General features: G+C 44.3%; 1 protein-coding gene across 1 annotated transcript in view; it reads left to right on the top strand.

Moving 5' to 3' along the window:
* Positions 1 to 27,879, top strand: part of LOC311119080 (ryanodine receptor 2-like) — a gene marked incomplete at its 3' end in the record, with an annotated part of 130,919 nt that overhangs the window by 21,961 nt on the left and 81,079 nt on the right. Inside the window, exons 6-9 of the mRNA XM_084193829.1 lie at positions 14,628 to 14,746; positions 15,553 to 15,686; positions 23,976 to 24,217; positions 25,590 to 25,782. Of these exons, the coding sequence (XP_084049955.1) occupies positions 14,628 to 14,746; positions 15,553 to 15,686; positions 23,976 to 24,217; positions 25,590 to 25,782 (688 nt within the window). The remainder of the gene's footprint in view (positions 1 to 14,627; positions 14,747 to 15,552; positions 15,687 to 23,975; positions 24,218 to 25,589; positions 25,783 to 27,879) is intronic.

Here is a 27,879-nt window from a genome sequence, read left to right as displayed (position 1 = left end):
TCTTTATAGAACGTACTGCCACTGGGCTATCACATTAAGTCTTTATAGAGCGTACTGCCACTGGGCTATCACATTAACTCTTTATAGAGCGTACTGCCACTGGGCTATCACGTTAACTCTTTATAGAGCGTACTGCCACTGGGCTATCACATTAACTCTTTATAGAGCGTACTGCCACTGGGCTATCACATTAACTCTTTATAGAACGTACTGCCACTGGGCTATCACATTAACTCTTTATAGAGCGTACTGCCACTGGGCTATCACATTAACTCTTTATAGAGTGTACTGCCACTGGGCTATCACATTAACTCTTTATAGAACGTACTGCCACTGGGCTATCACATTAACTCTTTATAGAGCGTACTGCCACTGGGCTATCACATTAACTCTTTATAGAACGTACTGCCACTGGGCTATCACATTAACTCTTTATAGAACGTACTGCCACTGGGCTATCACATTAACTCTTTATAGAGCGTACTGCCACTGGGCTATCACATTAACTCTTTATAGAACGTACTGCCACTGGGCTATCACATTAACTCTTTATAGAACGTACTGCCACTGGGCTATCACATTAACTCTTTATAGAACGTACTGCCACTGGGCTATCACATTAACTCTTTATAGAACGTACTGCCACTGGGCTATCACATTAACTCTTTATAGAACGTACTGCCACTGGGCTATCACATTAACTCTTTATAGAGCGTACTGCCACTGGGCTATCACATTAACTCTTTATAGAGCGTACTGCCACTGGGCTATCACATTAACTCTTTATAGAGCGTACTGCCACTGGGCTATCACATTAACTCTTTATAGAACGTACTGCCACTGGGCTATCACATTAACTCTTTATAGAACGTACTGCCACTGGGCTATCACATTAACTCTTTATAGAACGTACTGCCACTGGGCTATCACATTAACTCTTTATAGAACGTACTGCCACTGGGCTATCACATTAACTCTTTATAGAACGTACTGCCACTGGGCTATCACATTAACTCTTTATAGAACGTACTGCCACTGGGCTGTCACATTAACTCTTTATAGAACGTACTGCCACTGGGCTATCACATTAACTCTTTATAGAACGTACTGCCACTGGGCTATCACATTAACTCTTTATAGAACGTACTGCCACTGGGCTATCACATTAACTCTTTATAGAACGTACTGCCACTGGGCTATCACATTAACTCTTTATAGAACGTATGATATGATTGACAGTTGACAGTTCAGTTGGCATTAGTCTGTGATCCTTTTCTTGATTGGCTGTGGTTAGGATTGGCCAGTGGGTAAAGTAGTATGTATGCATGGATTGGCCAGCCGGTGGGTAAAGTAGTATGTACAGTGCATTCAGAAAGTATTCAGACCCCTTGACTTTTTCCACATTTTGTTACGTTGCAGCCTTATTCTAAAATGGATGAAATCGTTTTTTTCCCATTTACATTTACGTCATTTAGCAGACGCTCTTATCCAGAGTGACTTACAAATCCCCTCCTCAATCTACACACAATACCCCATAATGACAAATAAAAAACAGGTTTTTAGAAATTTTTGCAAAAAAAACAAAAAATTGAAATATTACATTTACGTAAGTATTCAGACCCTTTACTCAGTACTTTGTTGAAGCGCCTTTGGCAGCGATTACAGCATCGAGTCTTCTTGGGTATGAAGCTACAAGCTTGTGGCACACCTGTATTTGGGGAGTTTCTCCCCATTCTTCTCTGCAGATCCTCTCGAGCTCTGTCAGGTTGGATGGGGAGCGTCGCTGCACAGCTACTTCCAGGTCTCTTGCCTTGGAAATTCTACCCAATAAGGAGAGTTCTTTTTTCAATCAATTATACTTTATTTACTCATTAATTATTGCAATAATGGAGCTGGTCGGTCGTGCACGCCAGAGAGCTCCGATGACATGAGGAGTACAGAAAACCTTATATAGGCAAGCCATCTCATGCAAGCATGTACAAAACTTGTGATCCTTGGTGTGTGTATGTGCTGGACAATGAGACGAAACTGGGGTACAGGGAGCAGACTAACTGTGAAAAAAGGCTGTCTCATTCTGAGGACAATAGGTGTTAAAACAACAGGAAATCTCCCTAAAACATAGTTCCTCATAAAGTAGATGAATGACCCCTTGACTCCGAGCAAGCAAGCGTCTTTCACTGTCTGCCTAGATGATGTGGGGCTTGACCCCCACACACACACACACAACAGGTTTGAACCTTTTGCCCAGCAACAGCTTTATCATTAGTATGCAGCATTTAACACTTTGCTCTGGTTTCAGTAGATTAAAGAGAAGGAACCGGTTCTTTGACTAGCAGGAAACCATAGGTCTCTCCTGCCAGCTCTTGGCTGTTCGCCCAGACATCATGTCCATACTTCCCTAAATCTAGGTTCCAATGCTACATCCACAGAACGGTTATGAAACAGGGCCGTACCCATGCACACACAATCCCATCTCATGTGATCTAGTTATGTCAATCATCTGAGAATGAATGCCTAAGCAACTAGGCTAGAAGAAAGAGCTTCTAGTTCACAAGCATGATAAAGGTTTAACAGAAATTTCCATCACGTCTCTCCAGAGATGTTAGATCGGGTTCAAGGCCGGGCTCTGGCTGGGCCACTCAAGGACATTCAGAGACTTGTCACGAAGCCACTCCTGCGTTGTCTTGGTTGTGTGCTTAGGGTTGTTGTCCTGTTGGAAGGTGAACCTTCACCCCAGTCTGAGGTCCTGAGCGCTCTGGAGCAGGTTTTTTTATCAAGGATCTCTCTGTACTTTGCTCAGTTCATCTTTCCCTCGATCTTGACTAGTCTCTCAGTCCTTGCCGCTGAAAAACATCCCCACAGCATGATGCTGCCACCACCATGCTTCACCGTAGGGATGGTGCCAGGTTTCCTCTAGATGTGACTCCTGGCATTCAGGCCAAAGAGTTCAATCTTGGTTTCTTCAGACCAGAAAAAATCTTGTTTCTCATGGTCAGAGTCTTTAGGTGCCTTTTGGCAAACTCCAAGCGGGCTGTCATGTGCCTTTTACTGAGGAATGGCTTCCGTCTGGCCACTCTACCATAAAGGCCTGATTGGTGGAGTGCTGCAGAGATGGTTGTCCTTCTGGAAGGTTCTCCCATCTCCACAGAGGAACTCTGGAGCTCTGTCAGAGTGACCATCAGGTTCTTGGTCACCTCCCTGACCAAGGCCCTTCTCCCCCAATTGCTCAGTTTGGCCGGGCGGCCAGCTCTAGGAAGACTCCAAACTTCTTCCATTTAAGAATGATGGAGGCCACTGTGTTCTTGGGGACCTTCAATGCTGCAGACATTTTTTGGTACCCTTCCCCAGATCAACATTGGTGGACATGCAGGTAATCAGGCCTTTGATCTTGAATCTTTGTCCTGTGCAGTAGTGGGTGAATGAGTCACATTTATATGTGAAACTGCATTGAGCACATTGACCACATTTGTAATTCCCCTCCGGTACCTTGTCCAATAAGGTTTCCCTTTTCTCTGGGGGGTAATCAGACCACAATGTCTCTCACTTTGGGGGGCTTTTAAAGACCATACGTAGGGGATATTTAAATATGGGCTTCAGTTTTGGGTCAGTGTCAATAATGTACCAGTGCTTCCTGATAATGTTCTTAAATGTATTGCGTAAAGCATGTACAGTGAGGGAAAACATTTTTTGAACCCCCGCTGATTTTGTACGTTTGACCACTGACAAAGACATGATCAGTCTATAATTTTAATGGTAGGTTTATTTGAACAGTGAGAGACAGAATAACAACCAAAAAATCCAGAAAAACGCATGTCAAAAATGTTATAAATTGATTTGCATTTTAATGAGGGAAATAAGTATTTGACCCCCTCTGCAAAACATGACTTAGTACTTGGTGGCAAAACCCTTGTTGGCAATCACAGAGGTCAGACATTTCTTGCAGTTGGCCACCAGGTTTGCACACATCTCAGGAGGGATTTTGTCCCACTCCTCTTTGCAGATCTTCTCCAAGTCATTAAGGTTTCGAGGCTGACGTTTGGCAACTCGAACCTTCAGCTCCCTCCACAGATTTTCTATGGGATTAAGGTCTGGAGACTGGCTAGGCCACTCCAGGACCTTAATGTGCTGCTTCTTGGGCCACTCCTTTGTTGCCTTGGCCGTGTGTTTTGGGTCATTGTCATGCTGGAATACCCATCCACGACCCATTTTCAATGCCCTGGCTGAGGGAAGGAGGTTCTCACCCAAGATTTGACGGTACATGGCCCCGTCCATCTTCCCTTTGATGCGGTGAAGTTGTCCTGTCCCCTTAGCAGAAAAACACCCCCAAAGCATAATGTTTCCACCTCCATGTTTGACGGTGGGGATGGTGTTCTTGGGGTCATAGGCAGCATTCCTCCTCCTCCAAACACGGCGAGTTGAGTTGATGCCAAAGTGCTCAATTTTGGTCTCATCTGACCACAACACTTTCACCCAGTTCTCCTCTGAATCATTCAGATGTTCATTGCCAAACTTCAGACGGGCCTGTGTATGTGCTTTCTTGAGCAGGGGGATTTCAGTCCTTCACGGCGTAGTGTGTTACCAATTGTTTTCTTGGTGACTATGGTCCCAGCTGCCTTGAGATCATTGACAAGATCCTCCCGTGTAGTTCTGGGCTGATTCCTCACCGTTCTCATGATCATTGCAACTCCACGAGGTGAGATCTTGCATGGAGCCCCAGGCCGAGGGAGATTGACAGTTCTTTTGTGTTTCTTCCATTTGCGAACAATCGCACCAACTGTTGTCACCTTTTCACCAAGCTGCTTGGCGATGGTCTTGTAGCCCATTCCAACCTTGTGTAGGTCTACAATCTTGTCCCTGACATCCTTGAAGAGCTCTTTGGTCTTGGCCATGGTGGAGAGTTTGGAATCTGATAGATTGATTGCTTCTGTGGACAGGTGTCTTTTATACAGGTAACAAACTGAGATTAGGAGCACTCCCTTTAAGAGTGTGCTCCTAATCTCAGCTCGTTACCTGTATAAAAGACACCTGGGAGCCAGAAATCTTTCTGATTGAGAGGGGGTCAAATACTTATTTCCCTCATTAAAATGCAAATCAATTTATAACATTTTTGACATGCGTCTTTCTGGATTTTTTTGTTGTAATTCTGTTTCTCACTGTTCAAATAAACCTACCATTAAAATTATAGACTGATCATGTCTTTGTCAGTGGCCAAACATACAAAATCAGCAGGGGATCAAATATACAATACTAACGATGTATTGTAGTGGCCAAGTGTAATCACTAACGCTGTATTGTGGTGGCCAAGTGTAATCACTAACACTGTGATGTAGTGTAGTTTGGTATATGACCAGGCTGTTGATACTTACAGAGAGTGGAGCTAGCTAGATGGATGGAGGGAGGGACAGAGGGATGGAGGGAATGATAGTGTGAAAGATGGAGGGAAGTTGATAACTAGAGGGTAGCTAGCTAAATTATGGAGGGAGGGAGGGAGGGAGGGAGGGAGAGAGGGAGGAGAGGGAGGGAGAGAGGAGAGGGAGGGAGAGAGGGAGGGAGAGAGAAGAGGGAGGGAGAGAGGGAGGGAGAGAGAAGAGGGAGGGAGAGAGGGAGAGGGAGGGAGAGAGGAGAGAGAGGGAGAGGGAGGGAGAGGGAGAGGGAGAGGAGAGGGAGAGAGGGAGGAGAGGGACGAGATGGAGAGAGGGAGGAGAGGGAGAGGGAGAGAGGGAGGAGAGGGAGAGGGAGGAGAGGGAGAGATGGAGGAGAGGGAGAGGGAGGAGAGGGAGAGATGGAGGAGAGGGAGAGAGGGAGAGGAGAGGGAGAGAGGGAGGAGAGGGAGAGGAGAGGGAGAGAGGGAGGAGATGGAGAGAGGGAGGAGAGGGAGAGGGAGAGAGGGAGGAGAGGGAGACAGAGAGAGGGAGAGGGAGGAGAGGGAGAGGGAGAGAGGGAGGAGAGGGAGAGGGAGAGATGGAGGAGAGGGAGAGGGAGGAGAGGGAGAGGGAGGAGAGGGAGAGATGGAGGAGAGGGAGAGAGGGAGAGGAGAGGGAGAGAGGGAGGAGAGGGAGACAGGGAGAGGGAGAGGGAGAGGAGAGGGAGAGAGGGAGGAGATGGAGAGAGGGAGGAGAGAGGGAGGAGAGGGAGACAGAGAGAGGGAGATGGAGGAGAGGGAGAGAGGGAGGAGAGGGAGAGGGAGGAGATGAGGAGAGGGAGAGAGGGAGAGGAAAGGGAGAGAGGGAGGAGAGGGAGAGGGAGGAGAGGGAGAGATGGAGGAGAGGGAGAGAGGGAGAGAGGGAGACAGGGAGAGGGAGAGGGAGAGGAGAGGGAGAGAGGGAGGAGAGGGAGGAGATGGAGAGAGGGAGGAGAGGGAGAGGGAGAGAGAGAGGAGAGGGAGACAGGGAGAGGGAGAGGGAGAGAGGGAGGAGAGGGAGAGGGAGGAGATGAGGAGAGGGAGAGAGGGCTCTCCTCTCCTCTCCTCTGAGTGTACGTAGGTGGATGAAAGCTAGTGACTAGCAGGACGGCCACTCGCTCCACCAGCCTCTGAATAATGAAACGCCTAACATGCCGCATAGCTCACGGCATCAAAACACAAACCTCATGTTCTTAACCCATGCATATCCCCAGTGACTCAGTCTATTTCTGGTTTGAATATTGTAGAATAGAATAGGAGACATTTATAGCTCAGTTCACAGGTGGCCACTCTTGTTCTAATGTAAATAACCGAGGTGGGATGGAGTGCATTTTTCTCCGTACTCTCTCACTCACCTGGAGAGGCACATCTGAATGCACCTGAACTCATCTGCATACTCCTGGACACACCTCAACACACTTGAAAACTCTCCATCTTCTTTAAAACTACCCGTGAGTTCTATTGGCTGCTGTATTTAACATTCAGCAAACAAGAGCTTGCGTCCCTCTTCGAATAGTCTATTGGTATAAGAAATGCAACAAAAAAAATAATAATGTCCAGAAAGCTATTCTAGTCTAGCTTTTCCTGCGTGGGACTCCAAGAGCTAAGGAGCGTTTTTTAAAGAGAGAGGTCAGCGGAGCACAGGTGCGTGCGTATTGCGCAAGAGACCGATGCTATAAGTTAGAAGCTTATTATGCATAACCCATCATTAATTAGCTAAATTATAAGGCTAATACTGCATTTAATGTATTAGCGGAAAGAGGTAACCTAGGACATCTATATATGGGCTATTCAGTGCATTCGGAAAGTATTCAGACCCCTTGACTTTTTCCACATTTTGTTACGTTACAGCCTTATTCTAAAATGGATTAAATTGTTTTTCCCCCCCTCATCAATCTACACACAATACCCCATAATGACAAAGGAAAAACAGGTTTTTAGAAATGTTTGCAAATGTATTAAAAATAATAAACTGAAATATCACATTTACATAAGTATTCAGACCCTTTACTCAGTACTTTATTGAAGCGCCTTTGGCAGTGATTACAGCCTTGATTCTTCTTGGGTTTGATGCTACAAGCTTGGCACACCTGTATTTGGGGAGTTTCTCCCATTCTTCTCTGTAGATCCTCTCAAGCTCTGTCAGGTTGGATGGGGAGCGCTGCTGCACAGCTATTTTCAGGTCTCTCCTGAGGTGTTCAATCGGATTCAAGTCCGGGCTCTGGCTGGGCCACTCAAGGACATTCAGAGACTTGTCCCGAAGCCACTCCTGCTTTGTCTTGGCTGTGTGCTTAGGGTCATTGTCCTGTTGGAAGGTGAACCTTCACCCCAGTCTGAGGTCCTGAGCTCTCTGGAGCAGGTTTTCATCAAGGATTTCGCTTTGCTGACTAGTCTCCCTGTCGCTGAAAAACATCCCCACAGCATGATGCTGCCACCACCATGCTTCACAGTAGAGATGGTGCCATGTTTCCTCCAGACGTGACACTTGGCATTCAGGCCAAAGAGTTCAATCTTGGTTTCATCAGACCAGAGAAACGTGTTTCTCATGGTCTGAGAGTCTTTTAGATGCCTTTTGGCAAACTCCAAGCGGGCTGTCATGTGCCTTTTACTGAGGAGTGGCTTCCGTCTGGCCACTCTACCATAAAGGCCTGATTGGTGGAGTGCTGCAGAGATGGTTGTCCTTCTGGAAGGTTCTCCCATCTCCACAGAGGAACTCTGGAGCTCTTTCAGAGTGACCATCGGGTTCTTGGTCACCTCCCTGACCAAGGCCCTTCTACCCCGATTGCTCAGTTTGGCCGGGCAGCCAGCTCTAGGAAGAGTGTTGGTGGTTCCAAACTTCTTCCATTCAAGAATGATGGAGGCCACTGTGTTCTTGGGGACCTTCAATGCTGCAGAAATGATTTGGTACCCTTCCCCAGATCTGTGCCTCGACACAATCCTGTCTCGGAGCTCTAGGGACAATTCCTTCAATCTCATGGCTTGGTTTTTGCTCTGACATCCACTGTCAACTGTGGGACCTTATATAGACAGCTGTGTGCCTTTCCAAATCATGTCCAATCAATTGAATTTACTACAGGTGGTCTCCAATCAAGTTGTAGAAACAAGGATGATCAATGGAAATGATGCACCTGAGCTCAATTTCGATTCTCATAGCAAATGGTATGAATACTTATGTAAATAAGGTAATTTTGTTTTTTATTTTGAATAAATTAGCAGAAATGTCTAAAAACCTGTTTTCGCTTTGTCATTATGGGGTATTGTGTGTAGATTGTCTCCTGAGTGGCGCAGTGGTCTAAGGCACTGCATCGCAGTGCAAACTGTGCCACTAGATCCTGGTTCGAATCCAGGCTCTGTCGCAGCCGGCCGCGACCGGGAGACTCATGGGCGGCGCACAATTGGCCCAGCGTCGTCCAGGGTAGGGGAGGGAATGGCCGGCAGGGATGTAGCTCAGTTGATAGAGCATGGCATTTGCAATGCCAGGGTTGTGGGTTCGATTCCCACGGGGGGCCAGTATAAAAAAATATGTATTCACTGACTGTAAGTCGCTCTGGATAAGAGCGTCTGCTAAATGACTAAAATGTAAATGTAAATTGATGAGGCAAAAAATAATGTCATCAATTTTAGAATAAGGCTGTAACGTTACAAAAAGTGGAAAAAGTAAAGGGGTCTGAATACTTTCTGAATGCACTCAATCTATCTAGATCAGGATTATCTATTTTGGATGCAATTTGAATGGAGTTCATGTAGAGAGAGAAAGACTGATAGAGTGCTCGTGCGTGCAGTGATTTAAAGCAATGATATTCAAGGGATAGGCTGTTTCAAAACTCTGCAGCTGCAATTTAAAAATATATAATCTTTACAATTAAAAGATAAGGTGACCCCTGAAAGCCAGATGGAGATGGGTACATTAGACCCACATTCGGTCTATATATTACTGTAGTCTAGTCCAGGGTTTCCCAAACTCGGTTCTGGGGCCTCGCCCCCCACCCCGGGTGCACGTTTTGGTTTTTGCCCCAGCACTACACAGCTGATTCAAATAACCAAAGCTTGATGATGAGTGCTTGATGCTGGGGGGGGGGGGGGGGGGCGAGTTTGGCAAACCCTGGACTAGACTATGCTGCAGCAAATGGCCATGATGAGATGATAGGTCTATATGCATTGTTACCATGATGAAATGATAGGTCTACATGCATTGTTACCATGATGAGATGATAGGTCTACATGCATTGTTACCATGATGAGATGATAGGTCTACATGCATTGTTACCATGATGAGATGATAGGTCTACATGCATTGTTACCATGATGAGATTATAGGTCTACATGCATTGTTACCATGATGAGATGATAGGTCTACATGCATTGTTACCATGATGAGATGATAGGTCTACATGCATTGTTACCATGATGAGATTATAGGTCTACATGCATTGTTACCATGATGAGATGATAGGTCTACATGCATTGTTACCATGGTGAGATGATAGGTCTACATGCATTGTTACCATGGTGAGAAGATAGGTCTACATGCATTGTTACCATGGTGAGATGATAGGTCTACATGCATTGTTACCATGATGAGATGATAGGTCTACATGCATTGTTACCATGATGAGATGATAGGTCTACATGCATTGTTACCATGATGAGATGATAGGTCTACATGCATTGTTACCATGATGAGATGATAGGTCTACATGCATTGTTACCATGATGAGATGATAGGTCTACATGCATTGTTACCATGATGAGATGATAGGTCTACATGCATTGTTACCATGATGAGATGATAGGTCTACATGCATTGTTACCATGATGAGATGATAGGTCTACATGTATTGTTACCATGATGAGATGATAGGTCTACATGCATTGTTACCATGATGAGATGATAGGTCTACATGCATTGTTACCATGATGAGATGATAGGTCTACATGCATTGTTAACATGGTGAGATGATAGGTCTACATGCATTGTTACCATGATGAGATGATAGGTCTACATGCATTGTTACCATGGTGAGATGATAGGTCTACATGCATTGTTACCATGGTGAGATGATAGGTCTACATGCATTGTTACCATGGTGAGATGATAGGTCTACATGCATTGTTACCATGGTGAGATGATAGGTCTACATGCATTGTTACCATGATGAGATGATAGGTCTACATGCATTGTTACCATGATGAGATGATAGGTCTACATGCATTGTTACCATGATGAAATGATAGGTCTACATGCATTGTTACCATGATGAGATGATAGGTCTACATGCATTGTTACCATGATGAGATGATAGGTCTACATGCATTGTTACCATGATGAGATGATAGGTCTACATGCATTGTTACCATGATGAGATGATAGGTCTACATGCATTGTTACCATGATGAGATGATAGGTCTACATGCATTGTTACCATGATGAGATGATAGGTCTACATGCATTGTTACCATGATGAGATGATAGGTCTACATGCATTGTTACCATGATGAGATGATAGGTCTACATGCATTGTTACCATGATGAGATGATAGGTCTACATGCATTGTTACCATGATGAAATGATAGGTCTACATGCATTGTTACCATGATGAGATGATAGGTCTACATGTATTGTTACCATGATGAGATGATAGGTCTACATGCATTGTTACCATGATGAGATGATAGGTCTACATGCATTGTTACCATGATGAGATGATAGGTCTACATGTATTGTTAACATGGTGAGATGATAGGTCTACATGCATTGTTACCATGATGAGATGATAGGTCTACATGCATTGTTACCATGGTGAGATGATAGGTCTACATGCATTGTTACCATGGTGAGATTATAGGTCTACATGCATTGTTACCATGGTGAGATGATAGGTCTACATGCATTGTTACCATGGTGAGATGATAGGTCTACATGCATTGTTACCATGATGAGATGATAGGTCTACATGCATTGTTACCATGATGAGATGATAGGTCTACATGCATTGTTACCATGATGAGATGATAGGTCTACATGCATTGTTACCATGATGAGATGATAGGTCTACATGCATTGTTACCATGATGAGATGATAGGTCTACATGCATTGTTACCATGATGAGATGATAGGTCTACATGCATTGTTACCATGATGAGATGATAGGTCTACATGTATTGTTACCATGATGAGATGATAGGTCTACATGCATTGTTACCATGATGAGATGATAGGTCTACATGCATTGTTACCATGATGAGATGATAGGTCTACATGCATTGTTACCATGATGAGATGATAGGTCTACATGCATTGTTACCATGATGAGATGATAGGTCTACATGCATTGTTACCATGATGAGATGATAGGTCTACATGCATTGTTACCATGATGAGATGATAGGTCTACATGCATTGTTACCATGATGAGATGATAGGTCTACATGCATTGTTACCATGATGAGATGATAGGTCTACATGCATTGTTACCATGATGAAATGATAGGTCTACATGCATTGTTACCATGATGAGATGATAGGTCTACATGTATTGTTACCATGATGAGATGATAGGTCTACATGCATTGTTACCATGATGAGATGATAGGTCTACATGCATTGTTACCATGATGAGATGATAGGTCTACATGTATTGTTAACATGGTGAGATGATAGGTCTACATGCATTGTTACCATGATGAGATGATAGGTCTACATGCATTGTTACCATGGTGAGATGATAGGTCTACATGCATTGTTACCATGGTGAGATGATAGGTCTACATGCATTGTTACCATGGTGAGATGATAGGTCTACATGCATTGTTACCATGGTGAGATGATAGGTCTACATGCATTGTTACCATGATGAGATGATAGGTCTACATGCATTGTTACCATGATGAGATGATAGGTCTACATGCATTGTTACCATGATGAGATGATAGGTCTACATGTATTGTTAACATGGTGAGATGATAGGTCTACATGCATTGTTATCATGATGAGATGATAGGTCTACATGCATTGTTACCATGATGAGATGATAGGTCTACATGCATTGTTACCATGATGAGATGATAGGTCTACATGTATTGTTACCATGATGAGATGATAGGTCTACATGCATTGTTACCATGGTGAGATGATAGGTCTACATGCATTGTTACCATGGTGAGATGATAGGTCTACATGCATTGTTACCATGGTGAGATGATAGGTCTACATGCATTGTTCCCATGGTGAGATGATAGGTCTACATGCATTGTTACCATGATGAGATGATAGGTCTACATGCATTGTTACCATGATGAGATGATAGGTCTACATGCATTGTTACCATGATGAGATGATAGGTCTACATGTATTGTTACCATGATGAGATGATAGGTCTACATGCATTGTTACCATGGTGAGATGATAGGTCTACATGCATTGTTACCATGGTGAGATGATAGGTCTACATGCATTGTTACCATGGTGAGATGATAGGTCTACATGCATTGTTCCCATGGTGAGATGATAGGTCTACATGCATTGTTACCATGATGAGATGATAGGTCTACATGCATTGTTACCATGATGAGATGATAGGTCTACATGCATTGTTACCATGATGAGATGATAGGTCTACATGTATTGTTACCATGATGAGATGATAGGTCTACATGCATTGTTACCATGGTGAGATGATAGGTCTACATGCATTGTTACCATGGTGAGATGATAGGTCTACATGCATTGTTACCATGGTGAGATGATAGGTCTACATGCATTGTTCCCATGGTGAGATGATAGGTCTACATGCATTGTTACCATGATGAGATGATAGGTCTACATGCATTGTTACCATGATGAGATGATAGGTCTACATGTATTGTTAACATGATGAGATGATAGGTCTACATGCATTGTTACCATGGTGAGATGATAGGTCTACATGCATTGTGAACTGCTCTTCATACTGAGATGGGCTGTCTGTCCCCACCCTGAGCGTTGATGATTCATCATGCAGAGGCCATAGAGAAGACAGATTTAGACATTGTATATCATTTAACAGGTCCATTGTCACACCATGCTATTCATATAAATAATTTATTATAATTTATTGGTTTCTTGCAAAGTCTAAGCATGCGTGTCTTATATTGAGTAAGAATTCACTTAAAATAGTTTTTTTCTTGTTTGTTCCTACCAGGCTTGGCAGATAATGTAGCTTATTTTAGCCTAAAAAATGTGTTGTATTAAGGGAAAATATCTTAAAATATCCAGAAATAAGATAAATTACTTGTATTAAGCCTTAAGGTAAAAAAAAAAGCAAAATGATCTGCAAATAGATAGATAATTTAGCTAGAGGTTCTGTACTGTGTCCTGGTGGAGTAACTGTGATGGTGTTTATAACTCGTCTGGCATTCAGGGACCCTGTTAGTTGGTGATGGTGTTTATAACTCGTCTGGCATTCAGGGACCCTGTTAGTTGGTGATGGTGTTTATAACTCGTCTGGCATTCAGGGACCCTGTTAGTTGGTGATGGTGTTTATAACTAGTCTGGCATTCAGGGACCCTGTTAGTTGGTGATGGTGTTTATAACTAATCTGGCATTCAGGGACCCTGTTAGTTGGTGATGGTGTTTATAACTAGTCTGGCATTCAGGGACCCTGTTAGTTGGTGATGGTGTTTATAACTAGTCTGGCATTCAGGGACCCTGTTAGTTGGTGATGGTGTTTATAACTAGTCTGGCATTCAGGGACCCTGTTAGTTGGTGATGGTGTTTATAACTCGTCTGGCATTCAGGGACCCTGTTAGTTGGTGATGGTGTTTATAACTAGTCTGGCATTCAGGGACCCTGTTAGTTGGTGATGGTGTTTATAACTCGTCTGGCATTCAGGGACCCTGTTAGTTGGTGATGGTGTTTATAACTCGTCTGGCATTCAGGGACCCTGTTAGTTGGTGATGGTGTTTATAACTCGTCTAGCATTCAGGGACCCTGTTAGTTGGGGTTTTGTAATTCCGTTCTCCATACATCCTGGAGGTCCTTCACTGTGTCCTGGTGGAGAGTCCTCAAGGGTTAGGGTTAGTTAGTTAGGGTTAGTTAGTTAGTTAGTTAGTCAGTTAGGGTTAGTTAGTTAGTTAGTTAGGGTTAGTTAGTTAGTTAGTTAGTTAGTTAGTTAGGGTTAGTTAGTTAGTTAGTTAGGGTTAGTAGGGTGTTGGCGTGTTACTAACTCTGTGCTGGTTGTGTTCAGGTATCCTGGAGGTGCTTCACTGTGTCCTGGTGGAGAGTCCTGAAGCTCTGAACATCATCAAAGAGGGACACATCAAGTCAATAATCTCTCTGCTAGACAAACATGGACGCAACCACAAGGTGGGTAGAGGACACCACCTACCTATAAACTATGGATTATAGATAAACAGGACCACCTCCTTATATACTGTAGACATTATGTATTAGTGGTACAGAATGGATGAACTCCAAGGTGGGCCTACCTATTTAACAGAGATTATTTATAGAATGCACTATGAATTATTCATACACTCTTTCTGTACAATGAAGTGTGCTGATAATTGTGTGAGCAACACATTGGACCAGTGGGTAGGTCTTCCATTCCACTCTTTCAGGATACTTCATTTAATGTTCAATTATTTCAGAGACATTCATCTTGTCTTTTTTTTTTTTTTTTTCAATAATAAGAGGTGTTGTTTTGGAAATGTTATTTTTCAGCAGATGAGTTGAGAATTGAGGCAATCAATTTAACTATATAGATGTATGCCGTTGATGTTCACGCAATACACAGAGAAGGACTAAAAGCAGCACTCAATAAAACGAATCATTAAATGTTCCCCTTTGTTTTACATGATTAGCTAGTGGACCAACGTTACTGAAAGGATTGGTCACGTTGGCACGTCTAAATGATTAAAACTTTCTCTCCAGTGAGTAGAGTTAGGTGATCCTTAAGTAGAAAAGCCCAATCCTTCCTTTTGACAGTAGCATTAGCCTTTTACCACTGTCCAATGCTTCACCACCATCAACAACATCAAGTTAAATTGCAGATTAGGCAGTAATGCGGCCTACAGTCTGAATGCAATGTTAACAAAAAATGTAGTTGTTGGGTACGGTCCATCCAGCACCTGATCTGTGACATGGTCTATTCTATATGTTAACCCCTATAGGTTCTGGACGTGCTCTGTTCTCTGTGTGTGTGTCATGGTGTGGCGGTGCGGTCCAACCAGCACCTGATCTGTGACAACCTGCTACCTGGCAGAGACCTGCTGCTGCAGACACGACTTGTCAATCACGTCAGCAGGTACAGTAGTTAGACACGCCCTCCTCGTTACCCCTTTCCCTCTTTCCCACAACCCCTCACTCCCCCCTTTTCCTGATAACCCTCTGACACATTTTGTTATCCCTCAGTCTCCTCTCTTCTCAATGCTTCTCCCCGAGATTATCCCCCAGTCTCCTCACTTCTCAATGCTTCTCCCCGAGATTATCCCCCCAGTCTCCTCTCTTCTCAATGCTTCTCCCCGAGATTATCCCCCAGCCTCCTCTCTTCTCAATGCTTCTCCCCGAGATTATCCCCCAGTCTCCTCACTTCTTAATGCTTCTCCCCGAGATTATCCCCCAGTCTCCTCACTTCTCAATGCTTCTCCCCGAGATTATCCCCCAGTCTCCTCACTTCTCAATGCTTCTCCCCGAGATTATCCCCCCAGTCTCCTCTCTTCTCAATGCTTCTCCCCGAGATTATCCCCCAGTCTCCTCTCTTCTCAATGCTTCTCCCCGAGATTATCCCCCAGTCTCCTCACTTCTCAATGCTTCTCCCCGAGATTATCCCCCAGTCTCCTCTCTTCTCAATGCTTCTCCCCGAGATTATCCCCCAGTCTCCTCACTTCTCAATGCTTCTCCCCGAGATTATCCCCCAGTCTCCTCACTTCTCAATGCTTCTCCCCGAGATTATCCCCCAGTCTCCTCTCTTCTCAATGCTTCTCCCCGAGATTATCCCCCAGTCTCCTCACTTCTCAATGCTTCTCCGAGATTATCCCCCAGTCTCCTCACTTCTCAATGCTTCTCCAAGATTATCCCCCAGTCTCCTCACTTCTCAATGCTTCTCCGAGATTATCCCCCAGTCTCCTCACTTCTCAATGCTTCTCCGAGATTATCCCCCAGTCTCCTCACTTCTCAATGCTTCTCCCCAAGATTATCCCCCAGTCTCCTCACTTCTCAATGCTTCTCCAAGATTATCCCCCAGTCTCCTCACTTCTCAATGCTTCTCCGAGATTATCCCCCAGTCTCCTCACTTCTCAATGCTTCTCCGAGATTATCCCCCAGTCTCCTCACTTCTCAATGCTTCTCCCCAAGATTATCCCCCAGTCTCCTCACTTCTCAATGCTTCTCCCCGAGATTATCCCCCAGTCTCCTCTCTTTTTTCAAATCAAATCAAATGTTATTTGTCACATGTTGTATAATCAACAGGTGTAGACTAACAATGAAATGCTTATACACGGGCTACCAGGTAATAACATGGCTATATACACGGGGTACCAGGTAATAACATGGCTATATACACGGGCTACCAGGTAATAACATGGCTATATACACGGGCTACCAGGTAATAGCATGGCTATATACACGGGCTACCAGGTAATAACATGGCTATATACACGGGCTACCAGGTAATAACATGGCTATATACACGGGCTACCAGGTAATAACATGGCTATATACACAGGCTATCAGGTAATAACATGGCTATATACACGGGCTACCAGGTAATAACATGGCTATATACACGGGCTACCAGGTAATAACATGGCTATATACACAGGCTATCAGGTAATAACATGGCTATATACACGGGTTACCAGGTAATAACATGGCTATATACACAGGGTACCAGGTAATAACATGGCTATATACACGGGCTATCAGGTAATAACATGGCTATATACACAGGGTACCAGGTAATAACATGGCTATATACACAGGCTATCAGGTAATAACATGGCTATATACACAGGGTACCAGGTAATAACATGGCTATATACACAGGGGACCAGGTAATAACATGGCTATATACACAGGGTACCAGGTAATAACATGGCTATATACACAGGGGACCAGGTAATAACATGGCTATATACACAGGGTACCAGGTAATAACATGGCTATATACACGGGCTACCAGGTAATAACATGGCTATATACACGGGCTATCAGGTAATAACATGGCTATATACACGGGTTACCAGGTAATAGCATGGCTATATACACAGGCTACCAGGTAATAACATGGCTATATACACGGGCTATCAGGTAATAACATGGCTATATACACAGGGTACCAGGTAATAACATGGCTATATACACAGGGTACCAGGTAATAACATGGCTATATACACAGGGTACCAGGTAATAACATGGCTATATACACAGGGTACCAGGTAATAACATGGCTATATACACGGGCTACCAGGTAATAACATGGCTATATACACGGGCTACCAGGTAATAACATGGCTATATACACAGGGTACCAGGTAATAACATGGCTATATACACAGGGTACCAGGTAATAACATGGCTATATACACAGGGGACCAGGTAATAACATGGCTATATACACGGGCTACCAGGTAATAACATGGCTATATACACAGGCTACCAGGTAATAACATGGCTATATACACGGGCTATCAGGTAATAACATGGCTATATACACGGGCTACCAGGGAATAGCATGGCTATATACACAGGGGACCAGGTAATAACATGGCTATATACACAGGGTACCAGGTAATAACATGGCTATATACACAGGCTACCAGGTAATAACATGGCTATATACACGGGCTACCAGGGAATAGCATGGCTATATACACAGGCTACCAGGTAATAACATGGCTATATACACGGGCTATCAGGTAATAACATGGCTATATACACGGGCTATCAGGTAATAACATGGCTATATACATGGGCTACCAGGGAATAGCATGGCTATATACACAGGGTACCAGGTAATAACATGGCTATATACACAGGGGACCAGGTAATAACATGGCTATATACACGGGCTACCAGGTAATAACATGGCTATATACACAGGGTACCAGGTAATAACATGGCTATATACACGGGCTACCAGGTAATAACATGGCTATATACACAGGGTACCAGGTAATAACATGGCTATATACACAGGGTACCAGGTAATAACATGGCTATATACACAGGGTACCAGGTAATAACATGGCTATATACACAGGGTACCAGGTAATAACATGGCTATATACACGGGCTACCAGGTAATAACATGGCTATATACACGGGCTACCAGGTAATAACATGGCTATATACACAGGGTACCAGGTAATAACATGGCTATATACACGGGCTACCAGGTAATAACATGGCTATATACAGGGTACCAGGTAATAACATGGCTATATACACAGGCTACCAGGTAATAACATGGCTATATACACAGGGTACCAGGTAATAACATGGCTATATACACGGGCTACCAGGTAATAACATGGCTATATACACAGGGTACCAGGTAATAACATGGCTATATACACAGGGTACCAGGTAATAACATGGCTATATACACGGGCTACCAGGTAATAACATGGCTATATACACAGGGTACCAGGTAATAACATGGCTATATACACGGGCTACCAGGTAATAACAGGGCTATATACACAGGGTACCAGGTAATAACATGGCTATATACACAGGGGACCAGGTAATAACATGGCTATATACACAGGCTACCAGGTAATAACATGGCTATATACACAGGGTACCAGGTAATAACATGGCTATATACACGGGCTACCAGGTAATAACATGGCTATATACACAGGGTACCAGGTAATAACATGGCTATATACACAGGGTACCAGGTAATAACATGGCTATATACACAGGGTACCAGGTAATAACATGGCTATATACACAGGCTACCAGGTAATAGCATGGCTATATACACGGGCTACCAGGTAATAGCATGGCTATATACACGGGCTACCAGGTAATAACATGGCTATATACACAGGGTACCAGGTAATAACATGGCTATATACACGGGCTACCAGGTAATAGCATGGCTATATACACGGGCTACCAGGTAATAACATGGCTATATACACGGGCTACCAGGTAATAGCATGGCTATATACACGGGCTACCAGGTAATAACATGGCTATATACACAGGGTACCAGGTAATAACATGGCTATATACACGGGCTACCAGGTAATAGCATGGCTATATACATGGGCTACCAGGTAATAGCATGGCTATATACACGCGCTACCAGGTAATAACATGGCTATATACATGGGCTACCAGGTAATAACATGGCTATATACACGGGCTACCAGGTAATAACATGGCTATATACACAGGGTACCAGGTAATAGCATGGCTATATACACAGGGGACCAGGTAATAACATGGCTATATACACAGGGTACCAGGTAATAACATGGCTATATACACGGGCTACCAGGTAATTGAGGTAGATATAGGTAGGGGTAAAGTGACTAGGCAACAAAATAGATAATAAACAGTCACAGCAGCGTATGTGATGAGTCAAAAGAGAAGTGTAAAAGGGTCAGTGCAGATAGTCCGGGTAGCTATTGGTTAACAATGGTGGTCTGTCTAGTGCAGAATTATATCCCCTTTTCTGGAGTTTCCAAATACTGTAAATGGGAGTCCCTCCTCTTATTGGACAGTGCCACTGATCTACACACAATACACCATCATGTCAAAGTGGAATTATGTTTTTAGAAAGTTGTACAAATTAATTAAAAATGAAAAGCTGAAATGTATTGAGTCAATAAGTATTCAACCCCCTTTGTTATGGCAAGCCTAAATCAGTTCTGGAGTAAAAATGTGCTTAAGTAACATAAGTTGCACGGACTCACTCTGTGTGCAATAACTGTGTTTAACATGATTTTGAAATGACTACCCCATGTCTGTACATACAATTATCTTTAAGGTCCCTCTGTGGAGCAGTGAATTTCAAGCACAGATTCAACCACATAGACCAGGGAGGTTTTCCAATGGTTCGCAAAGAAGGGCTCCTATTGGTAGATGGGTAAAAATAAAAAAAGCAGACATTGAATATCCCTTTGAGCGTGGTGAAGTTATTCATTACACTTTGGATGGTGAATCAATACACCCAGTCACTACATAGATACAGGCGTCCTTCCTAACTCTGTTGCCGGAGAGGAAGGACGGAATTGAGCACAGACATAATCCTAGAGGAAAACCTGGTCCAGTCTGCTTTCCACCAGACTCTGGGAGACTAGAGGAAAACCTGGTCCAGTCTGCTTTCCACCAGACTCTGGGAGACTAGAGGAAAACCTGGTCCAGTCTGCTTTCCACCAGACTCTGGGAGACTAGAGGAAAACCTGGTCCAGTCTGCTTTCCACCAGACACTGGGAGACTAGAGGAAAACCTGGTCCAGTCTGCTTTCCACCAGACACTGGGAGACTAGAGGAAAACCTGGTTCAGTCTGCTTTCCACCAGACTCTGGGAGACTAGAGGAAAACCTGGTTCAGTCTGCTTTCCACCAGACACTGGGAGACTAGAGGAAAACCTGGTTCAGTCTGCTTTCCACCAGACACTGGGAGACTAGAGGAAAACCTGGTTCAGTCTGCTTTCCACCAGACACTGGGAGACTAGAGGAAAACCTGGTTCAGTCTGCTTTCCACCAGACTCTGGGAGACTAGAGGAAAACCTGGTTCAGTCTGCTTTCCACCAGACACTGGGAGACTAGAGGAAATCCTGGTTCAGTCTGCTTTCCCCCAGACACTGGGAGACTAGAGGAAAACCTGGTTCAGTCTGCTTTCCACCAGACTCTGGGAGATGAATGCACCTTTCAGCAGGACAATAACCTAAAACACAAGGCCAAATATACACTGGAGTAGCTTACCAAGACGACATTGAATGCTCCTAGTTGACATACGTCTGCTTGAAAATCTATGGCAAGACTTGAAAATGGTTCAGATGAATTGAATCACAGTACACTTTAGTTAGATGATATGATTGACAGTTGACAGTTCAGTTGGCATTAGTCTGTGATCCTTTTCTTGATTGGCTGTGGTTAGGATTGGCCAGTGGGTAAAGTAGTATGTATGCATGGATTGGCCAGCCGGTGGGTAATGTAGTATGTATGCATGGATTGGCCAGCCGGTGGGTAATGTAGTATGTATGCATGGATTGGCCAGCCGGTGGGTAATGTAGTATGTACGCATGGATTGGCCAGCTGGTGGGTAATGTAGTGTGTACAGTGCATTCAGAAAGTATTCAGACCCCTTGACTTTTTCCACATTTTGTTACGTTGCAGCTTTATTCTAAAATGGATTAAATTGTTTTTTCCCCTCCTCAATCTACACACAATACCCCATAATGACAAAGCAAAAACAGGTTTTTAGAAATTTTTGCAAATGTATTAAATTACATTTACGTAAGTATTCAGACCCTTTACTCAGTACTTTGTTGAAGCACCTTTGGCAGCGATTACAACCTTGATTCTTCTTGGGTATGACGCTATAAGCTTGGCGCACCTGTATTTGGGGAGTTTCTCCAATTCTTCTCTGCAGATCCTCTCAAGCTCTGTCAGGTTGGATGGGGAGCGTTGCTGCACAGCTATTTCCAGGTCTCTCCAGAGATGTTCGATCGGGTTCAAGTCCGGGCTCTGGCTGGGCCACTCAAGGACATTCAGAGACTTGTCCCGAAGCCACTCCTGCATTGTCTTAGCTGTGTGCTTAGGGTCGTTGTCCTGTTGGAAGGTGAACCTTCACCCCAGTCTGAGGTCCTGAGCGCTCTGGAGCAGGTTTTCATCAAGGATCTCTCTGTACTTCATCTTTGCCTCGATCCTGACTAGTGTCCCAGTCCCTGCTGCTGAAAAACATCCCCACAGCATGATGCTGCCACCATCATGCTTCACCGTAGGGATGGTGCCAGGTTTCCTCCAGACGTGACTCTTGGCATTCAGGCCAAAGAGTTTAATGTTGGTTTCATCAGACCAGAGAATCTTGTTTCTCATGGTCTGGGAGTCCTTTAGGTGACTTTTGGCAAACTCCAAGCGGGATGTCATGTGCCTTTTACTGAGGAGTGGCTTCCGTCTGGCCGCTCTACCATAAAGGCCTGATTGGCGGAGTGCTGCAGAGATGGTTGTCCTTCTGGAAGGTTCTCCCATCTCCACAGAGGAACTCTAGAGCTCTGTCAGAGTGACCATCGGGTTCTTGGTCACCTCCCTGACCAAGGCCCTTCTCCCTCGATTGCTCAGTGTGGCCGGGCGGCCAGCTCTAGGAAGATTCTTGGTGGTTCCAAACTTCTTCCATTTAAGAATGATGGAGGCCACTGTGTTCTTGGGGACATTCAATGCTGCATACATTTTTTGGTACCCCTTCCCCAGATCTGTGCCTCGACACAATCCTGTCTCGGAGCTCTACGGACAATTCCTTTGACCTCATGGCTCTGACATGCACTGTTAACTGTGGGTAAAGTTCCAAAGAAATGTGTCATCTTACTTTCCCGGCGGTCGGGGTTGAATTCCCGCTTCCGCCTTTTCCAACTTTCACTCTTTCTCTGTCTCCTGTTTCTAACGTCTAAACAAATTTCACACAAAAATATTCTCCCTAAAAAGCCCGATTCAGACTTGAGATAAATTGATTTAACGTGGACTTAAGTCCATGTTTTACTGAGTCCATGTTAAGTCTACTTATCTGAAGTCTGAATCGGGCCTCATTTGCTAAAGTGTAACAAAGGTGGTTCAGCATAACAGTTTAGTCATGAAGACTGGCTGAGTGGATTAAGGCAGTGTTTTAACAAGCAGGAGACCTGGGTTCACTTCCACCTTCTCCCATGAATACCAGTGATGAAGGCCCACTTTACACATGCTGCCTTACATAGCCCTAAACATTTTGATTTTGATTCTGCCTTTTTGCATGCACTGAAACACCAAGAATGGTTTTTCACAACACTCTCTTAAAGAAACCACTTTGGGTGTTTCAGTACTTCCATTGTGTGTAGAAATCCATTCAGTGCATCTTAACACATTGGGGTTTCCATTCAAACCCCCTCCAAACACCATGATGGTGTTTTGAGTCTTTCTATTTGAACAGTGCAGTTTATAAATATTATTACTATACTATTATTATTATTACTATTATTATTATTATTACTATTATTATTACTATTATTATTATTACTACTATTATTACTATTATTATTATTACTACAATTATTACTATTATTATTATTACTATTATTATTATTATTGTTACTATTATTCTGACTGTATTTATCCTGCTGTCCAGTCACTTTTATCCCTGTACATACCAACTACCACTGATACTGGTAATAACCTTGTATATAGTGTATCCCTGCACATTGATATGATGAACAGATCCAAAAAGTTACATATTGCAGCTTTAAAGTCAACCCTGTGGGAGCATTCAACAGTCTGCCAGTATCTAAGTCAACCCTGTGGGAGCATTCAACAGCGTTCAACATTGTGCCAGTATTGAACTTTAACCTCCATTAACCCCTTGTTCTCCTTCTTCCCACATGGCAGCATGAGGCCTAACATCTTCCTGGGTGTGAGTGAAGGCTCCGCCCAGTACAGGAAGTGGTATTACGAGTTGATGGTAGACCAGGTGTTACCGTTCGTTACGGCCGAGGCCACACATCTAAGAGTGGGCTGGGCCACCACGGACGGCTACCAACCCTACCCCGGGGGAGGAGAGGGCTGGGGGGGAAACGGGCTCGGGGACGACCTGTACTCCTACGGCTTCGACGGCCTGCACCTGTGGTCAGGTAAGATAGTTGTTCTATTATATTCACCTGTAGTCAGGTTAGATAGTTACTCTAGTCCTCTGATCTAGTGTGACGTGAGTGGGCTACCTAGTTAGAGTTGAGTGGGCTACCTAGTTAGAGTTGAGTGGGCTACCTAGTTAGAGTTGAGTGGGCTACCTAGTTAGAGTTGAGTGGGCTACCTAGTTAGAGTTGAGTGGGCTACCTAGTTAGAGTTGAGTGGGCTACCTAGTTAGAGTTGAGTGGGCTACCTAGTTAGAGTTGAGTGGGCTACCTAGTTAGAGTTGAGTGGGCTACCTAGTTAGAATTGAGTGGGCTACCTAGTTAGAGTTGAGTGGGTAGGGAGGCAGTGGGAGAAATTGTGTGTTAAAGTCGGGCTGATGAGGAGACAGAGGGCTAATGATCCCCCAGAGTGCTGTGTGAGGGTTGGGAGGTTGAGAGGACGTCTTTATATCTTGGGTTTGGAGCTGATTATCTCATGTTGATTAATTGGGGTGTATCCCAAATGGCATCCTATTCCCCACTCATTCGGAACATTTAAGTCATTCAGCAGACGCTCTTATCCAGAACGACTTACAGTTAGTGAGAGCATACATTTTTCATACTGGCCCCCCGTGGGAAACGAACCCAGACTAGAGCGTAGAGATCCTGTAGGAATAATGCAGAGTGTTTGCTCTCCTGAAAGAGAGGCTGAGGAGGAGAATATTTGTGTTTTTGCATCAGGCGAACGGCAGGGTATGAAGCTATATAGATCCTACACTTGGCATGCTCCCTGCTGCTTATTTCACATCACTCTCCGTTTTACTGCAAAGCCAGCAACAAACACACACACACACACACACACACACACACACACACACACACACACACACACACACACACACACACACACACACACACACACACACACACACTCCCTGCCTCTTGACAGGGATCATCAAATATCAGATCTGACTTTTATTGATGTCCTTAGATATGCAGTGTAATCCTTGGCTAGTGAAAAACAATGATGTTGGTTTCAAGGCAACTCTGTCTGTTACTCTCTCCTCTCCTCTCCTCTCCTCTCCTCTCCTCTCCTCTCCTCTCCTCTCCTCTCCTCTCCTCTCCTCTCCTCTCCTCTCCTCTCCTCTCCTCTCCTCTCCTCTCCTCTCCTCTCCTCTATCCTCCCTCTCCTCTCTCTCTCCTCTCCTCTCCTCTCCTCTCCTCTCCTCTCCTCTCCTCTCCTCTCCTCTCCTCTCCTCTCCTCTCCTCTCCTCTCCTCTCCTCTCCTCTCCTCTCCTCTCCTCTCCTCTCCTCTCCTCTCCTCTCCTCTCCTCTCCTCTACCCTTCCTTCCTTCCTTCCTCCCTCCATCTTCCCTCCCTCCCTCTCTCTCAGGCTGCATCGCCAGGACAGTGAGCTCTCCCAATCAACATCTCCTCCGTGTGGATGACGTGGTCAGCTGTTGTCTGGACCTCAGCGCTCCCAGTATATCCTTCCGTATCAACGGTCAGCCCGTCCAGGGGATGTTCGAGAACTTCAACTCTGATGGACTCTTCTTCCCTGTAGCCAGCTTCTCCGCTGGGGTCAAGTGAGTGGTCCTCCAATCAATCAATCAATCAATCGTTCAATTGATCAAAATGATCTAGACAAATCATTGATCTTCTCCAATCATCTCTTCTGTCCGTTTTGGCCTTCCATAAGAGTTTTTAGCAGCCAACGTACATGTAGCTATCACATGACCCATCCACACTCCTTCTATGATGCTGGGAGGAGTTATAACAACTGGTTGAACCTTGTATTGCTGTTTACAGCGACTTACAGTGGGTCTGAAATGATTGACACCCTTGATAAAGATGAGCAAAAAAAATCATAATACTGAGCTGCGTTGTATCCTCAAAACATGTGATTTGTATTGTTCCTACAGGATCTCTACGCTCTAGTCTGGGTTCGTTTCCCACGGGGCGGCCAGACATGTGATTTGCATTGTTCCTACAGGATCTCTACGCTCTAGTCTGGGTTCGTTTCCCACGGGGCGGCCAGACATGTGATTTGTATTGTTCCTACAGGATCTCTACGCTCTAGTCTGGGTTCGTTTCCCACGGGGCGGCCAGACATGTGATTTGTATTGTTCCTACAGGATCTCTACGCTCTAGTCTGGACACTACAGACATGACTGCAGCATACTTGTAAACCACAGGGATCTGTTAAGGCCCCGTGCAGCCCAGTTGGTAGAGCATGGCGCTTGGTGAGGATATAGCCCCGTGTAGCTCAGTTGGTAGAGCATGGCGCTTGGTGAGGATATAGTCCCCTGTAGCCCAGTTGGTAGAGCATGGCGCTTGGTGAGGATATAGTCCCCTGTAGCCCAGTTGGTAGAGCATGGCGCTTGGTGAGGATATAGTCCCCTGTAGCCCCGTTGGTAGAGCATGGCGCTTGGTGAGGATATAGTCCCCTGTAGCCCAGTTGGTAGAGCATGGCGCTTGGTGAGGATATAGTCCCCTGTAGCCCAGTTGGTAGAGCATGGCGCTTGGTGAGGATATAGGCCCCGTGCAGCTCAGTTGGTAGAGCATGGCGCTTGCAACGCCAGGGTTGTGGGTTCGTTTCCCACGGGGGGGCCAGTATGAAAAATTTATGCACTCACTAACTGTAAGTCGCTCTGGATAAGAGCGTCTGCTAAAATGTAAATGTATTGCTGTTTACAGCTACGTATATTTCTGTTTACAGCGACTTACAGTGGGTCTGAAATGATTGACGCCCTTGATAAAGATTAGCAAAAATGACTGTAAAATTATTATTTTTTAAATAGTGAGCTGCGTTGTATCCTCAAAACATGTGATTTGTATTATTTTATACTAATACAATTGCTCAGAGAAAGATATTGTGTTTAACAAGTAATACTTTTTCTTCCTCAAAAAGGTAGGTGTCAAGATGATTGACGCCCCTGTTTTCAAAACCTTGAAATCCATTGAAAACCTGTGGTTTGAATTGATGAGGGTAGTCCATAAGCGCAGACAAAGGATATCAATGATCTGGAAGTGTTCTGTACGGAGGAATGGTCTAAGATCCCTCCCAATGTGTTCTCCAACTCATTAAACATTTTAGAAAAAGGCTCAGTGCTGTGATATCAGTGCTGTGATATTTGCAAGGTGAGGTATTGAAAGGTATAGAAAACAGGGGTGTCAATAATGTTGACCCCTACCATTTTGAGATTTCTTTAAAATTACTAATACAAAATCTCTTCCTCAGAGCAGTTGTATTAGTATAAAATAATATAATGTCCCAATTACAAAACAGCTGAATTCTACAGTCATTATTGCTCATCTTTATCAAAAAATCTTTTCAGACCCCTCTTTATATTTCTGTCTACAGCGACGTATAGGCCTATTTCTCACAGGACAATAATTGTTAGATAAAATGTGGAAGAAAAAGAAAATCCTTCTGATAGCCAGTGTATACCGTCAGAACGTCAGAGGGTTTAGTACTCTGGAATGGGAAGGTTGATGGTATACTCTGTGAGGATTATGGATCCAGTTCACAGAAGGGTCTTCCTGTCCAGATAATGACGTAATGCCCTAAGAGCTGAAAGACAGTGCGATGGGCTGCAGAGAGCGTTCTACTCTATTGGAAGCACTACTTGTGTTTTATGTTGAACTGTCTTGATCTCTCTCTCTCTCTCAATCTCTCTGCA

Source organism: Coregonus lavaretus (assembly GCF_964263955.1).
Source record: "Coregonus lavaretus genome assembly, contig: HAP1_SCAFFOLD_698, whole genome shotgun sequence".
Taxonomy (NCBI): Eukaryota; Metazoa; Chordata; class Actinopteri; order Salmoniformes; family Salmonidae; genus Coregonus; species Coregonus lavaretus.
The sequence above is the reverse complement of the archived record's forward strand: the minus strand, read 5'-3'. Positions and strand labels throughout refer to the sequence as shown.